General features: G+C 34.8%; 1 protein-coding gene across 5 annotated transcripts in view; it reads left to right on the forward strand.

Annotated features, from left to right (window-relative positions):
- The first annotated feature begins 1452 nt into the window (after nt 1–1452).
- The window catches only part of LOC116188436 (probable cation transporter HKT7), a 34036-nt gene continuing 17693 nt past the window's right edge, over nt 1453–17795 (forward strand). Inside the window, exons 1-4 of one of the 5 annotated variants that reach the window (XM_031517804.1) lie at nt 1463–2786; nt 3549–3590; nt 3722–3952; nt 6407–6768. In XM_031517804.1, coding sequence (XP_031373664.1) covers nt 1603–2786; nt 3549–3590; nt 3722–3952; nt 6407–6485 — 1536 coding nt within the window. In that variant the 5' untranslated portion in view covers nt 1463–1602 and the 3' untranslated portion in view covers nt 6486–6768. Of the gene's footprint in view, nt 2787–3548; nt 3591–3721; nt 3953–6377; nt 6769–17795 lie in introns of those variants that run through there. The other 4 variants (XM_031517800.1, XM_031517801.1, XM_031517803.1 and 1 more) reach the window with 4 other exon arrangements.

Below are 17795 nucleotides of genomic sequence, written 5' to 3' on the forward strand. Positions count from 1 at the left end.
ATATCTAGAAGAACCCATATTATTTGAGTAAAGGGTGATATAATAATATATATGTATATGTAAACTTGATTACAAGATAATTAATATGGTCATAAAAGTAAATGTACTAATATCATGGGGATAAAAAGGTAAATCTATTCTATATCTATATATGTATATATATTACATATATATATAGTTCAGTACATTGTAATAAATAGTGGTATACTTATTTATATATATATATATATATATAACTAGGATTAAATGGAACTAAATTAATAATAAATGCATTCAAATTGAGAGTTTATAAATAAAAATACTTAACAATTTTAGTATATATGAAATATATACAATTAGGATTATATGGGACTAAATTAATAATAGATGAACAGAAGTTAAGAGTCTATAAATTGAAATATTTAATAATTTTAATATATATATATATATGCACAATGCGTGTGTTTGTATGTGAAATATTATAATTTTGATATATCCTCAAAAATTAAGATAATTACAAAATTATTCTCAAAGCTTGCCATGCTAATTTTGAATTGGAGAAATGATAATTTAAAAAAGTTACATCACTACTCCTTTAATATAGTAAAAATATTTGAATTAATCATATTTCTCTAAGATATTTGGATAAAATTATTAAATATTATATACTATAACGAAAGAACTTATTCTTTATTATAACTTAAAATTTAACTAATATTCTTAATATAAGAATAACTTAAATAGTCTTTTAAAAGGTAAATACAATTATAATTGTAATATAACTAAAAATGATTAAAATTTAAATAGGTAAATACAATTATATTTGGAGAAAAGAAGATGAGTTTATAATGTTTATGGTGAAAAAAGTATCAAAGGTGTCTTGAAAAAAAAAAGTTTATGGGAAAGAATAGGTATGTAGTGGATTTTTCTTGAAGAAATGAAATATTTATTTAGGTCATTAATTTACAAAAATATTTATTTTTGTAATAATGGCAACATTTATTTGAGACATAATTGCTTAAATAGCAAATATATTTGCTATTTATTATTAACTTAATAAGCATTTAATAGAGTCATAAATCAATGTAGCAACCAAGTAGGCTGTTGATTTGGAACTTACTCCTCTTACACAAAAATCTCAAGTTTAAATTTTATGAATGGAGAAAATTTATGCCATAATAACTTTACCCCTAATCATTTAACTAATTTGAACAAGATTAGTTGGAACCTATGGACTTCCGATATTGAGATGCATACCCAAAAATGGATCAATGTAGCAGGCAGTTTTGCTCTATATATAGGTAGATATATATATATATATATATATATATATTGAGGGCTAGAATTGATATTTGAACTCATGAAGACGTCACTCTCCCTTTTTTTCATCTTGAAAAATACATATTCACACTCCCCCCCCCCCCCGCCCGAAATAATGCCCGTTTCAATTATTTCAGGAATAATATACTTAAAAAAAAAAGTAAAATGAAGTGAACATGCATACCCTCTGCATGTAATTTCCTCTCCTTTAAATAGCCCTTCTTTTCAAGGCACGTCCCAACAAATTTCTCATTACAAAGAGAGCCTTAGTTCGTAGATCTTCGTCACATTTGTTGATTAAAAATGATCAACTCTTCACATCTCTGCAGAAGAATGCAACACCTTTGTGGCTTCATGCTGGCAAACCTACGTTATCTGTACGAATCGATACGCTTCTTCCTTTTCCGTTTCCATCGATTCATCGTCCTGCGTACCAATTTGTTCCTCCTTCAAGTCCTTTATTTCATCTCCCTTTCATCGTTTGGTTGCTTGGTTCTCAAGTGTTTGAAGCCGAGAACCCACGGCTCGTTCGGTCCCACGAGTCTGGACCTGTTCTTCACCTCGGTCTCCACGGTCACCGTGTCAAGCATGTCTACCGTGGAGATGGAGGTATTCTCGAATACACAGCTCATAGTAATAACACTCCTAATGTTTGCCGGTGGCGAGGTCTTCACTTCCATGGTCGGGCTCCACCTCAGAAGGTACAGAATGAGGATGCTCCTGAAGACAGAAGACAAAGTTGCTTCGGTCGAGAGCGACCTTAGCATCCGGTCCTTGAACCTCAGGGATGCCCTGGACGGAGTAGAGCTAGGCCTGACTGAGAAAACTCAGTCCTTTGGCCCCTACGACTGCGAGTACTTGAGGTACCGCTCGATAGGACTCTTGGGAGCGGTGGTCCTAGGTTACCTAGTGGTGGTCCAAGTCCTAGGAGTGGCCATGGTCTCAATCTACCTTGGGTTTGTGTCCACTGCAAGGGATGTCCTGAGGAACAAGGGACTAAACATGCTGACATTCTGCGTCTTCATCACGGTCTCGACCTTTGCAAGATGTGGCTTTGTCCCCACAAACGAGAACATGATTGTCTTCCGCAATAACTCAGCCTTCCTCTTGATCCTCATCCCTCTGATCCTTTTAGGGAGCACTCTATTCCCATCTTGCTTAGGGTTCTGCCTTTGGGTTATCCATAAGTTCAGGACCAAGGCCGAGACGTCGTACCTGCTGAGGAATACGTCGGAAATCGGGTACCTCCACTTGCTGCCGAGCCTCCATTCTCGGCTCCTGGTGGCGACAGTGTTAGGTCTCATCGGCATCCAGTTTGTCATCTTCAGTGCAATGCAGTGGAACTCCAAAGCGTTTGGTGGACTCGGCCCGTCTGAGAAAGCCATCGGGATCCTGTTCCAGTGTGTAAACTCAAGGCATACCGGTGAGACCATCGTCGATCTCTCGACAATTGCTCCGGCCATGCTGGTCTTGTTCGTCTTCATGATGTTAGTCTTTCTCATCCTTTCATACTCTTAATCTTCCAGAAAAAGCAACAAGAATGGAGTATCTCATCATGTGAGGAGAACAATAATTGAAATAATAATCCATAGCTCCATGATTTTAATATGCTTTATTAGGTGCTACTAAGGACAAATGCATAAAAAGTTATTTATTAAATTGTTTCAAGAAATTCTGGTTACAGTAGGTCAAGTTCATTGATCCCCTTCTTCTGCTCTTTGTTTCGGTTGGCAATTCGTCATGTTGAAGAGCAAAACAATAAAATATGTAAATGGACTAAAATTTGCATCCTTTTTTTAAGAAAAATTTCATTTACCGTGACTTTTTGCCAAAAATTGAATTTTATTATATAATTAGACTACTAAAACCTTTCCTCTTTTCAAGTTTAATGCTAAAAATAATTAATTAATTTAAAACTTAAATACTTTATTTTAAAAAAATATTTCTTCCATTATCATCTCCACTTTAAAATAAGCAAATTTCAAAAAGGTTCAAAACATCAAGCCAAAAACAATCATAAAGATGAGAGAGTAATTTGGCACGCGCTTTGCGTATGCGTGAGGGTTAGTATTATAAAATATAAGAATTTTTTATCTTATAAATTTAGTTTATTAATTCACTGGTCAGGAAATGACATATATAATTTCACTATCTATGCATAATTTCTCCATATATAATATAATCAAAATTCCTGATTTTTGCTTAATTTTATAGTCACAAAATAATCCAGCATTTTTCTGCATTTCCAGGTTACGGGGCTTTAAAAAATGGGCTTGCTGCACGTACATACTGTATTCAGTCAGAATCGATTTATTGTTAAATCAAGCAACTGAATAATCAATAATATATCTCGTCTTCTTACTAACACGAACCAAATGGTTCGGATTATTTCTTCTTCTTTTTTTTCCTTTTTTTATCATAGGTACCTTCCTCCATATACATCATTCCTGCCCGTAAACGGTGACGGAGAACGCTCACATGCCACGGCCGGAAAGAGACTGAAAATACAAGGAAAAATTACAGAGAGTCTCGTATTGTCACAGCTCTCTTATGTGGCCATCTTCATCATCACGATATGTATCACGGAAAGGGACAAGATGAAGGAAGATCCCCTCAACTTTAGTGTGCTGAATATTGTGGTCGAAGTGATAAGGTGCGTACCGTCCTTTCAACTTTTCTCAATAAACTTTTTAATTTATTAATGCTTTTGTTATTTTTTTCATATATATATATATATATACATACACACTAATTATATCTATATGGTCTTCATGAAGAGAGTTTTCTGGATGCACTACATGAAAGGATAATTGGCTAAAATTGTAAATGCATAAGTTCCTTTTGTCGCTTAGTCTTAGGGGCCACGATCTCCACATGACACCAACATATTAATTGAGTAGGCACGATTCTAATGAAAATAGGCAGCTAGATGCCGCAATTTAATCCTGATCGAGAGATGCATCTCATGAATTAACATAAATCTGAATCCAATAATTTGACGCATTAATTAATTTTTTTTTGGGACTTAATTGCCCTTTCAGAGGTCCCTCTCGGCCTAGCCAAGCACGTACTTATAGGAAGGTTACTATCACATAAAATCTTGTGGCCTCAATCGTTGCATCGATCAATATCTTGAACGGCATATCCCAACAATAGAGAGTACAAATTGGTTAATTGCTTCCTGTAATTGAGTCTTGACGTAAATGATAAAGATTCAGATCAATTATTGGTATGACATCAATTGTGACAACAATGACGCGCTGGCACGGCCACTTCAGATTCTCTGTTGATGGGAATCGATCTTAGCTAGGTGACCACACTTTATTCACAAAACCCTGTGGACATCGATGACCCACACGTAAATATAATCGTTGAAACACATATATGTGATGTGTGTATATATATATATATATATATATATATATATGATTAATTGCCCAAAAAGTTTGATGAATGTTTCAGATTGGTTCAAAATGTTTTTTTTTAACTTGTTGATACAAAAAGTTTTAGAACTGTTTCAATGTAGTGCATTTCGTCAATGCCCCTGACGCCGTTAACATTTTGTTGATGTGGTGCGTCCTATGTGTCACTTTTGTTAAAACCAATCATAGTGCACCACGTTATTTAAGAGAACATAAAATCTAAAAACGTCCAATAAAAATACATAAAATATAAAAATACAGAAAAATACTAAAAATAAAAAAATAAAAAAAATTAAATTTTAAAAGTTCTTAAAATTTTAAATTTTAAATTAAATTTAAATATAAAATTAAATTTAAATTTAAATTTAAATTTTAAATTTAAATTTATTTTTAAAAGTTTTAAAATTTACAATTATTTTAAAAATTATTTAAAAGTTTTTAAAATTATTTTAAATATTTTAAAAAAATTACTTTTTTTTAAATTTTTTAAAAAAGTTTTAAATATTTTTTATTTTTCTAAATTTTTACTTTTTTTGTATTTTTGTATTATTTTTTATATTTTTATTGGACATTTTCAAATTTTATATCATCTTAAATGAATTAGTGTACTATGATTGGTTCCACATAACAAAAGTGACACATAGGACGCGCCACGTCAGTAAAATGTTAACAGCGCCGGGGACAATTGACAGAATGCACTATATTGAAATGATTTTGAAACTTTTTGTACCAAGAAGTTACCAAAAAACATTTTGGACCAACCTGAAATATTCAAGAAACTTTTTGGACCATCGGTGCAATTAATCCTATATATATGTCCACACATACAAATACGTCCCTTTTTTTTGGGGTGAATTACAAATACGTTGTTGTGATAATATCTACCTGGTCCAACAAATACGTTTTTCAGAAGTTCATGTGTGTAATTCAGAAGTATTATCAGCAGCCCATAGTCTCTTTTTCATCACGAACAATATTTTCCCCATCCTTAAACATTGATTTTGGTGCAATATTAGCTCAGATTACGAAATCGTATCTTCAAAAGTATCCGTAAAATGTATTATGAATGACATGTTCAGTATTATCAATAGAGAAACTAAGCATAACTCTCATGTAGAATATTTGAATAAGGTGCACACTAGGTAGATACCTCCATAATTTTTTTCTTTTTTGATATGTGACTCCTCTATAGTTAATATACTTATAGTTTAGTTAATTTGATGAAGTAGCACAAGTTGCCGACTTGAAACTATGAGATTCTGAATTTCATTCTCATTAGTGAAATTTTTTTATTCATTTTATCTTATTATGGTTATTTTTGTATTAAATTGTCAACCTCCGTTTTAATAAAAATAATAATATTATATGAGTAGCGGGTTCAGTTCCCCTTGTATCATGTCATGTGTAGTTTTGGCTCAATTTCCCTCGTAACATGTCATCTGTCCACCACCTTCTGGACAAACTTTTATGTACCCTGAAATGAACGCATGTCCTTTAATGCCATCCGGGATTAAAAAACAGAAAAGGAAAATTCAAGCACATGCGTGTATTGTCCTTAACTCACGACCATAAATATCCTTTTTCATGAAATTCATGCAGACACTTTATTTTGATTATTACCTAATGCTTGTTATAATTGCATATTGTGCTTATCAGTGCATATGGAAACGTTGGATTCACGACAGGGTACAGCTGCAAACGGCAGTTGAAGCCGGAGACGGGATGCACAGAGAAGTGGTTCGGGTTTGCAGGCAGATGGAGTGACCAAGGGAAGATTATTCTCATAATCGTCATGTTTTTTGGTAGATTGAAGAAGTTCAACATGAACGGAGGTAGAGGTTGGAAGCTTTTGTAGTCAACATATATATAATATTTATGTACATGTATTCTTCACTCGAGGGAATTATAGAAAGCATTTACCCCCCTCCAGAATTCTTTTTTCGAACAAAAGATGTGCATGCCCAAACTAAAAGTTATGTCCTTCATGATGTACGCATATTGAAATTTAAGAGAAAAAGAGAACGAAAAGAAGAGATACATGTGTATATATGCTTACCATCGCTCTGTAAGATCACAATACTGCGGAAACAAAGTGAATATGCAAAAATTCTTTTTATTAATTTCTGTTTATATCGAGGCGTATTCGTAATCCCACTCCAAGGCCCATGTAACATCTTACAATCTCATTGGGCAAGTAAGTCTGGGCAAAAAGTTTGTACAAGTGATACAATAGAAAAGGTCCTAAGAACGAAGAAAAATATGCTAACCGGAGGTCCAAAATGAAATTTATAGTTAGTACGAAATTTTAATTTAAGGCATTGCCAAATTTATGAAATAAATGAGTAATTCGAAATCTGTTTTTTCCTGGGGAAAAAAAAAATTATCCTTTTGTTTTGGTTTTGGACGAAAATATATATAAATGAGAACTTATTTCACTGGGCAGTTATCTGAATGGAACAACTGCATGAATCCTTGAAAGAACATCAAAGTTGAGGATTTGGGTGTACTATTGGTGCATGTAGTTGATTCACATGCCCCCTAGAGGGCTTGCACCTCTCAAATTAAGGGTTGAATCTATAGAGTCCACGACGAGGAGGTCTCACACTATAAAATGCGAATGAGATTTCAATAAGAGGTTAATTAGCTCAAATAGAACGAAAGTTTACTCATCTATTGAGATTTTGGATTCAAATGTTTTTGAGAAGCTATGAGATATAATTCCATGAGTACGCTAGCCGTATTGGTGCTGGTGTACTAGGGACGGCCTAGGGACGGATTTAGTTGGCCTTTTAAGTCCAATACAATGTCACCATTACATCAAGGTATAAAGTATTAGCTAGCTGATAGTTCGCGTGTTGCGGGGGTATACTTTAAATTTTAAAATATTAATGCGAGACGATATTGTTCTCTACAGTTGCCAATGAAAATTTTATCGAGCTCTTCTGATATCCTAAATACATATAAAATATAGATATATGTGAAAAGACAAATACATGAATCTCCTATCAAGAGTTAAATTTTCCGAGCAGTTGAAAGGACGATTAACCACCACGGAGGATTTCAAAAAGGTAAATCGCGACACATTCTCGTTTCACTGCTCGGATTTTATATATTAAATTGATTGATAATTTGTTGATTGGACCATGCAGTTATAAAGTTCCAATATTGGACTCAAATTATTCAATTACGAGTATTTGGACCTGGATGCAGGCCCAAATTTGCGCATGCTAGTCTAGCTCTTCTGTTTGTCCAGCAGACCCATACAATAAAAGTGCATATAATTCAGGCCCAAATTATTGATGAAATTCCATAATTTAATTTGTTTGCTCATAGAAAAATTCAGAACCATTGAAGCCATTGCAGGCCTGGTTGTTGGTTTAACTCAACTCTTGTTCATGACTTCTGTGAACCAGCTAGCCTTTCATCCGGCCAAAAAACGTCACTTCCCTTTTTTCTTTTTTGGTTACATAGGAATGCCCATTCTTCCACCTTTAGACGCTCTATTCCTCCTCGCGTCCTCTGCATCCAGCCATGTCCGTGCGACTTGATGTGTTCAATTTAAAGGTGGCCAATGTTGTCTTACTGTGTTCCTCATTGTTCAGTTCAACGGCACCGATCATCAGGAACGGATGTAGTCCCCCTTTGCTCGTTCTATTAAGTACTAGCCTCTTTTCCAGTCCTTGTGAGGCCAAAAAAGAAAGTAAAATTTTCAAATTAAAAAGACAAATATAAGTAATATTTTATTAAGAGCTGAACAAAATTATATAATTTAACTTGTAACGTCAAAATTTTAGGGGAAGGGTCTGCCTCCCTCAACTCCCCCTCGGTCCATCCCTGTCGACCATCACCCGACCTTTGTGATTGCAACCCTTTAGCCTAAATTAACTCTCAAAACATGTCCTTATTTATTCATTCATTCTCTCTCTCTCTCTCTCTCTCAAAATGTGCCCTGACCATTTTTCCTCGATGCAGTCCACATGTGAACCAGAACCTTAACTTCAACAAAAGAAGAGTTGAAGTAACTGAAGACAACTGTTTATGTAACATCAACAAATTTGTACGTAAAGGATATGTTACATTTTGATTAGCAGATGACGATAGAAGGAATCATATATAGAGCAATATGACAGATTGAGCGGGATAGGCCGAGAGGGAGCAATGAACTCTTTAAGTATAAACGTTGGCGGTGAGGAGCTGTTAGATGGCGAGTGGAGATTGGTAGTGAAAAGGGCCATCCATCGTGGATGAATATGAATTGCAAGGAGAAACAGGAAGTCGAGCGCGCGGTGATCAGAACTCTCTTTGCTTTCAGGTGCAAAGGGGAAATGAAAGGAGTATTGATTGCCTGGGACATGGAGTGAGTAGGAGCAACTAAAACGAAGAGATGGCATTGGCTTCGTTTCCGAGAGCAGGAGATAACGGTTTTGAGTTAGATACACAAAGAAATTAGAGCAGAAAAAGATTAAGTAGTACGCTGTCTTTTATGTCCACATGTTTAAAATCACACTCTTGGTGGAAAGGGTCTTACTTTAGTTGCACTAGATATCGACTCAGAATTAATTGGCGGTACTAAGTTCGATTCACCGGTGGGACTTATGTAAGTCCCTTTATTTCTCTTTATTTTATTTTTGTATTAGGCCCATGGTACTCAGGATTGGAATATAAAAAAATAAAGGAAAAATTTTTCATGAGACTCATATTATGGGTAGCTTGGAGGTTTTCATGAGACTTATCAAAGACCATACTTAAATTCTCTCCTGAAATAGTTCTTTGAGAAGTATCAACAAAAATTTTTGGTCCTTATCGCTTCAAAATTTTAGTGTTCGTGTTGTTTAGAGGTGATATACATCAGTTAATCCTGCAGCAAACTTCTCGTAGTTGGGCCAATTGCCACCTTAAGAAAAGTATTACTCACGTCTCCGAATACAAAGTGTCAACCATTCTATTTGGTATATATAAATTTTCATGTATAACAAATTGTTTTCATAGTTTTGGCACTGTGAGCAATCAATTATATGTATAAAAGTCGAGATTTCGTGGGCTAATTTAATTCTGCCAAAGAAAAATAAGTAATTCTATAATTTAATGTTTTATTATTTGGTGCACTTTAATTAACTAACAAAAGAATTATTTATCTCCTATCTATACATTTTTTATGAAATTTAAATTATATTATTTTTAGCATTTCAATAGTATGTATTAAACTTGATCACAAAATGTTTCACGTGCCATGGACGTATAAGACCACTAACATAATTAAAACAGGATGAAACTCGACTCATTTGAAAAAGAAAAATGAGAAAAGAAAAAAACGAAAAGAAAAACCATCGGGTCAATGCTGAAGGAAATACATGAGAAATTTTTGCTGCTTATGCAAAGTTTTACAAGAGGTCATCCATAACAATGGCTGGATTTATAAAAAAAAATGTCATTAATAATTCAACCGGCTTAATTAACTATTCTAGAAAACATAAAGAAAGAACTGTACGTCGAGAGGAAGTTTACTAGTGACAATACCAATATTACAAATTGGTTTGCTATCCAGTGTCCTATCTGGTATCTAACATCACCGGTATCCTATCTAACATACCAGCTCAACAGATTTGTGCCTAAAGGCTGAAATTCAATAAGATTATTAAATTTCTAAGTAATGAAGCTGATCTAGAAAACTATTGAATGTCAATAACCAAGGTGAATAAATTTTATTAGAATGTATATCAATATGAATGGGTACCGATCATATAGAAATCCCTTCATTGAATGTGAAGGGATTTTGGGCAGCTGATTTCCTATCAAAAGGTGTAAAAAGAATGTCAGTTTTAGTTATTCTCAATTGTTTTCATATTGTTACATCCCTGCAGCTTGCAAGTAGAGTTCCCCACTTTGTGCTCTGAAGTCTTAAAAAGAGCTACATAGCATAAAACAGATCCATCTTCAGTAAAGCCAGCAAGAATAGGCACACTTAAATGAGGAGGAGGCTCAAATTTTCAATTCTACCCCATCAATCACAGCATGGTTTTGCAGCTCCCACTGTTGTTGTTATTTGATGTCTGAAGACTTCAATTTTCCAGGGAAGTCACTTGAAATGAGAAAGGGCGACAGGCCAAGCGAGGAAACCTTGAAATGAGAAAGGGTAATGGAGAAACCAAAGCAAGCGAAACCATTGGTTTGCTATCTAGTATCTAACATCACCGGCATCCTATCTAACATACCAACTCAACAGATTTGTTTTAATGGCAGTATCCTATCTAACATCACAAGAGAGTTGGAGACGACAGAGGAGGCAGAATCTCACCGGGAAAGAGCTTCAAGGAGAGTCGGAGATGAGAGGCGAGCAACGGAGAGGAGCGACAGACCTATAGTAGAGTACAAAGCTGATTTAGGTTACCAACAGTACAGACTAGCAGAGGTTACAGAGCGATTTATACAAATTTGGTGAGCAGAAGAGTCCACAAGAGAATCTCACCGGCAAAGAGAGCTTGAAGGAGAGTCGCCAACGAGAGCGACGGAGAGGAGTCGGAGTGGAGCAGTTGGAGATGAGAGCGGCGGAGAGGAGTCACCGAGAAAGAGAGCAGGAAGAAGAGTTCAAGACGGAGAGGCAAGCGACGGACAAGAGCTGGACTGGAGAGTCGAAGACGAGAGGTGAGTGACGGAGACGAGCTGGATTGGAGAATCGGAGTCGAAGGCACTGAGACGGAAGGCGATTTAGGTCTGTCTTCCCAATCCCGACTCCTGAGCTAAGAGCCTGAGACTGAGGCAATGAGGCGAACTTTACCTCTTTTTTTCTTTTTTTTTATTATAGTAATTATAACTGGTTTCGGTTTCGGTTCTGAGTACTCTATAAGTAGGAACCGAAACCGGATTTCACCAGTTCGTCATTTTGATACCCAGATCCTACCCTATTTTCAATACGAGCTACCCAGACCCTACCTTAACCGGTAGGTTCTGACCGGTTCCGGGTATACCTGGTATCCGTGCACACCCCTACTCTTTACTTCCCATTCCGCTATCTCCTTACAGGCCCAAGATGCTCATTAATTGTTGTTGTTGTTGTTGTTGTTCAGATCCATCTTGCACAATGGTAAAGTTGAGCTTTTGCGAAATAAGGGATCATAAAACTTTTTATTTGGAGAAGAATAAAGAATGAAAAAGACGCCAAAGGAAAAGAAGAAAACAACAAAGGGACATTTTTCTATTTGATATTTAGGGAAAAAAAAAGGGACAATACCAATATTGGATAAAACTGTTGGGAATATAAAGTCAATTTGGAAAAAGTTAATCCCACATCGAAAAACTAAAAGAAAATAGAATGGTTTATATGGGATTGGATATCACAATTTATCAAGCTTTTAAGTTGAAAGTTGAGTCCAAACCCGTATAAGCCCAAATGAAAATTTAAGATGGTATCAGAGCCCATGGTAATGATCATGGGGACGCGTATGCGCAAGAGTTCACACCATGCCGGTGAAGTTTGAGACCGGAAGTAGAAGCCGACTCGTAGTAGTTGATCCCCCTCGTCCGAGTGTGGAAGAAGTAGCCCACCTCGAGGTAGTTAAGGCCCGAGTCCGGAAGAGATGAAAGACCGGCTTGAGGTAAGTTGTTGAGGGCGGGATGATTAAGGTTCACGTGGCCCATGTAGGCAAATCATGAGAAAGACCACACGGTACCACGTGAGGGCGGGTGTTGGGAATATAAAGTCAATTTAGAAAAAGTTAATCCCACATCGAAAAACTAAAAGAAAATAAAATGGTTTATATGAGATTGGATCTCAAACTCATCTAAGTGTCCGTTTGAAGAAGAAAATGACAAAAGAAAAAAAAAGTAAAAGACGAGCGAGGGACAAAGTTGCTGATTGAAAATCAAGAGATCTTAAATTTAATTCTTATTTAAAATCATATATCTTTATTTAATTTATTTTTGTATTAGATAGATCAACCTCTCCTATATAATTTTAAAAAAATGAAAATTGACAATGCTGAATAAAGAATTGAATGGCAGCACTCGACAAAATAATTAGGGGAGAGCTAGCGCAGAGTCAATGAACGAACACCCAATCCATTTCCTTATGCGATAAATGTGGGGGAGATTTAGTATAGGTGTACACGGCCTCTACGCGGAAGGTTAACTTTGTCAATTTCCTTCTCCCTCAATCATTGTAAAAGAAAATTGGATAAATTTAATCCACCGAAAAAAATATCATACCGAAAATAATTGGATAAATTTAAAAACAAACCAATAATGCAATGTTTATAAAAAGATAATATTTGCATTTCATCTAGATTGATACACGGATTTGGATTTTTCGTCTGTTCTATGCATCATCATAACGTGACCTCATGCGCGTGGTTCCCCTAAAACGTTGTTCCACTTGATGCATTCATTTGACGACTTTTAATACTAATTTTCTGGCATAGAACTTGTCAATACTTTGATACACGATCCCAATATATAAGAAATATTATACGTTAAAGTCTTGAGGGGGGGTGGGGAAGGAGGGAGAGGGGTCCCTCAATAATTGTAATTAAGTATAGATGAGTTCAAATATTTATATATACATATAAAAGAAAACCCATAAGCCTAATAATAAGGAATACTAGAAGGGGATATAAAGAGGATTAGAAAGTCCATATATGACATCTAAAATCATGAATATTCTCTTAATTTCATATTGAGAGCGAGAGTATTACCTCATTGAACGTCCATTTCTTTCAAATGCTTCATGTTACCAAAACTTTTCTTTTTCATACCAATATTCAGACAACATATTTATCCGGTAGTACATGATCACAAAATTACTTTTTGTCTTTCCATATTTCAATCCATATTTTGGAAATGTACGTTTCTTTTAGAAAAAGGTATATTTCTTGTCATTACGTCTGTATAAATAGCAAACCTCTGATCAAGAAAGAATAGTTATTAAAGTGGTTTTCTCATTTCATAACCATTCCATAGTTTGGGATGTCAGATATTGGACAATTAAATAATTTGTTGATACATAGGTCGCCAATTCTCCTTTTAATTATTGATTAGTCGTAATTCTAGTACAAATAAATAAAGTGCAATAATACAATCAGTTAAGCATCGGAATAAGAAAAATAGGAACAAGTGATAATTCATTTCATAAACCCATCTTTTCATTGATTAGTACAAATTAGGAGTTATTTCAGTGTGTTACACTGGGATTTCAGTGTGAATATAAGGTTGAATTATATTCTCAATAATTATAAGAATACCGAAAGGATTAAAAAACCAAAAATAATATATTGTCTTACCTTATAATTAGAAGGGCAAATTACAAAAAAAAAACCCAAATTTTGTAAAAAGTCTCAGTTTTGTCATAAATTTTGTTTTGTAACAAAAAAAAACCATAAATTTTCTAAAATGTCTCAAAAATGACCTCCGTTATAACTTCCGTCAATTTTTGCCTATGTGTGACCTACGTGGACTATTAAAGGGACCTACCAGCCTACGTGTGACCTACGTGGACTGTTAAAGGGACCCACTATCAACAGCAAAAATTGACGGAAGTTATAACGGATGTCATTTTTGAGACATTTTAGAAAACTTATGATTTTTTTTGTTACAAAACAAAATTTAGGACAAAATTGAGACATTTTACAAAACCTGTGTTTTTTTTGTAATTTACCCTAATTAGAATATGATGGATTTAAATTTGACAGAAATATATCTATTTAAAATATATGATTCTTTAATAAATGGTAGTGCAGTGATACATACTTCACTTAATTTCCTAGAGTGTCCAAGTTTGATTTTCATCATGAGACTACCCATACTTTTTTATTAGGTTCTCCATATTTACTTATACTAGACTCTTAACTTCCCCTGTAATCGAAAAAAATTATGATACTTAAATTAATTTATAGATATATAGATTATGAAAGACGCTTGCATTTAACATATAAATTAAAAAATTATCTACTTAATTAAATATAAATTAATATTTAGGGTGATAAAATCTCATTTCATGTAATAGCATTATAAAAATTAAAAAGGTATTTATCTATGCATATGCACATTAATTAGAGGGATACATTTGAGAGAAAGGGGAAGATTGGAATGGGTTTGTGACGGGCGAAGAAATTTTAAGGAGGAAAAAAGTGGTTGGTTAAAACTTAATCTATTGTACTTAATTTGTAAAAAATAATTATAGTTATAATATTTTTAACACATAAATAGCAAAGTTATATAAAAAAAAACTTTGTCATTTACAGTCTCGTAAACTTATATTTTTTAAGAAATAATCTTTATAAGTAATTAATATGTACCAATAATGTTGACTAATTATAAAGAATGTGTTAAATTTGTTCCTACTATAGAATACGATGATACCCATCAACCTAAACCATTATAGAGCTAAGAATTTGCTAATTTGGCTCAAGTGGCACGTACATCTCACTCATCGGTTTTTAAATATTATAAATGATTAATTGATTACACAAATAGAAAGAAAAATTAGTTTGCTTGATTCAAAATGAATTGTTTGCTTGTGAAAGTATTTATCTATTATATTATAACACATAAAATTTAATTGCCACAAAGTGATAAATTTTTATTTTTTTATTTTGTTTGCAAATGAGGTTCGTGGACCTAAAAGGAAGAGGAAAATGTAAATAAAGGGATATTAAAATTTTATTAGTGAGGATCGAAATGAGGATCTTAAAGTTTTAAATTGAGGGAGATGAGCACTATAAAATAAAATATTTTTACATTAATATGATTTGTCTAAAGTCTTGATCCTCAATAATTTGTTAATAAAATTTACTGCGAGCATCATGGGAGATGTCACGTAATAATCTAATCTATATCAATCCCATATAGAAGAATTTTTTTATCAAACATATTAGAGCCGTCCTTGGCTCAATTTAATTCTTTTTGGGATGTAATAGGGGCTTTTATGTCTCGTCATTATATTAACTGATTTTATTTTAATGCATTAGGATCTTGGGCCCGTATTTTCTCCCAAAAATAAAAATATATGTCAATCCTATATACAAGAATTTTCTGTATCAAACATAATAAAGGACACTGTGCCTTTTCGTTTTCTTGAAAGGATTGAATACACATATTCGTCCAAACACATAATTTAGTGTCATTTATTTGAAGGAGAATTATATATCTTTTTATTTACACCGGACGAAAGGCCCGTACTATACACGGGCTAGTTTTAATGGACATACTAATAAATTGGGGACTGGTTTTGGATTGGACGTATAAATAACATAAAATATTGTCCATGATTTGTCCACAGGGATTAATTTTATTTTTTTAAATTTGCAGCCGTATATTTGATTAAATTTTATTTCTTATTAATTGTATTTTTGTTCAATTTTTTTTAGTTATCTCATGAAACTGATCACTTCACAGGAAAAGTGAGTTTCCCATAGCTTATAGGTAAAATATTTTTTGTATTGGTCAATCTAAGGGCATAAGAAACCAGAAAAGGTGAATTTTTCTTTTTTCTTTTTTTAACAATATGTATGTTATATATGACTTTTAACTTCTATAACTAAAGAAACTTTTAAAATTCTGAGTGACTTGGCTCGATAATAGCCTGGCACTTGTCGTAGTCTGATTGGTGAGAATTTTAAAAGTCATTTAATCACAGACTACCCGTATCCTGCATGGCATCATAAGAGGAGTTGATCCAACTTTTATAATTGAGTAAATAGGCAATTTCGTTCCTAACTTTCGCAAGCTGTATCAATTTCGTCCATGACTTATTTTTTACATGAATTTAGTCCCTGACTTTGCACTTTTGCATCAATTTCGTCCCTGACTTTGCATGGTTACATCAATTTAGTCCCTGACTTTGCACGGTTACATCAATTTAGTCCATGACTTTGCACAGTTACATCAATTTAGTCCCTGATTACATTGATCAGGTCTCAATACGACATTAATTTGGTCCCCTGCTAGATCAATTTGGTCCTGCCGTTAAGTATGGTCCCTAACGGTGTTAAATTGTGCAAATTGTTACATTAATTTGGTCCCCGTGATACATCAAATTAGTCCATGAGCTATTTCAAAGTCGCTATCCTCATCCTCATCATCGTCGCAAGGCTCTTCATCAAACGGAGGGGAGGGATCGAGACGCGCAGCTAGAGTCCATTGGTTGATCTTCTCGACTTCATCTTCCTCATTGTCAGGTTCGAGCAGCTAGGGGGCCACATAAGGAAAAGATGATGAGGATGAGGAAGGATGAAAAGAACCTCTTAGAGCAGCAAATCGAGTAGGGAGATCATCACCCAGGACGGCCTTTAGCTCATCGTCCACTTGAGGTGAAAGAGGTAAGGGTTTTGGTCGCGTGAGGGATTGAGCAGGGGGAGGAGATTTGAGAGCTTCGAAGTGGCAGAATCGAGGGAATGAGAAGCAGAGCGTGCAACGTGATAGTTGAGGGAAAGCTTCAAAAGAACACTCGAGAGAGAGATTGAGTTTCGAGTGAAAGAACCGAGCTGAGAGTTATGTTGAGGGAGCATGGGTGAATTGGTTGAGCTGTCTCTCTATATGTTCTGTCTATTCCTATTTTGTTTGCTTTCTCTTTTTTATTTTCTGCCCGAGAGTGAGGGAGAGAGAGGAAGCGAGAAGGAGCCCGAGAGAGAGTTGATGAAGGGAGGGAGATCAGTTGAGTCTGTGAGCTGTGGGGAATGGGAAGAGTTGGACTGAGCTGAGAGTGAAAGATCGAAAGGGAGAGAATTGATGGTCATCTCTAATCATCATCGTGAGCTATAGAAGAGGCAACTCAGAAGCAAACATGACCGAAAGAGAACGGGAATTGTTGTGTTTAGAGGAGATCAAAGCATGGTGATCAATAAAGGCCATCCCCTGAAGCCCCCCCACAGGTCTATCCCTCAACTCTGTCATCTGCTCTGTTCCTTAGCTTCCCCGAAAAGACCGAGAAGGAGAGAGAGAGTTAGAGAGCTCCAGTCCATAAAGGAAAATTGGCGACGTGATCTTGGCATGAGGATTCGAATTTGCAGGGTGGGCACCAAAATTCGTTGGAGGCGGGTAGACCAACTTGTCGAGAAGCTGCCAAGGAAAGAAAAAACAAAAAAG

Source organism: Punica granatum, chromosome 8 (assembly GCF_007655135.1).
Source record: "Punica granatum isolate Tunisia-2019 chromosome 8, ASM765513v2, whole genome shotgun sequence".
Classification (NCBI taxonomy): domain Eukaryota; kingdom Viridiplantae; phylum Streptophyta; class Magnoliopsida; order Myrtales; family Lythraceae; genus Punica; species Punica granatum.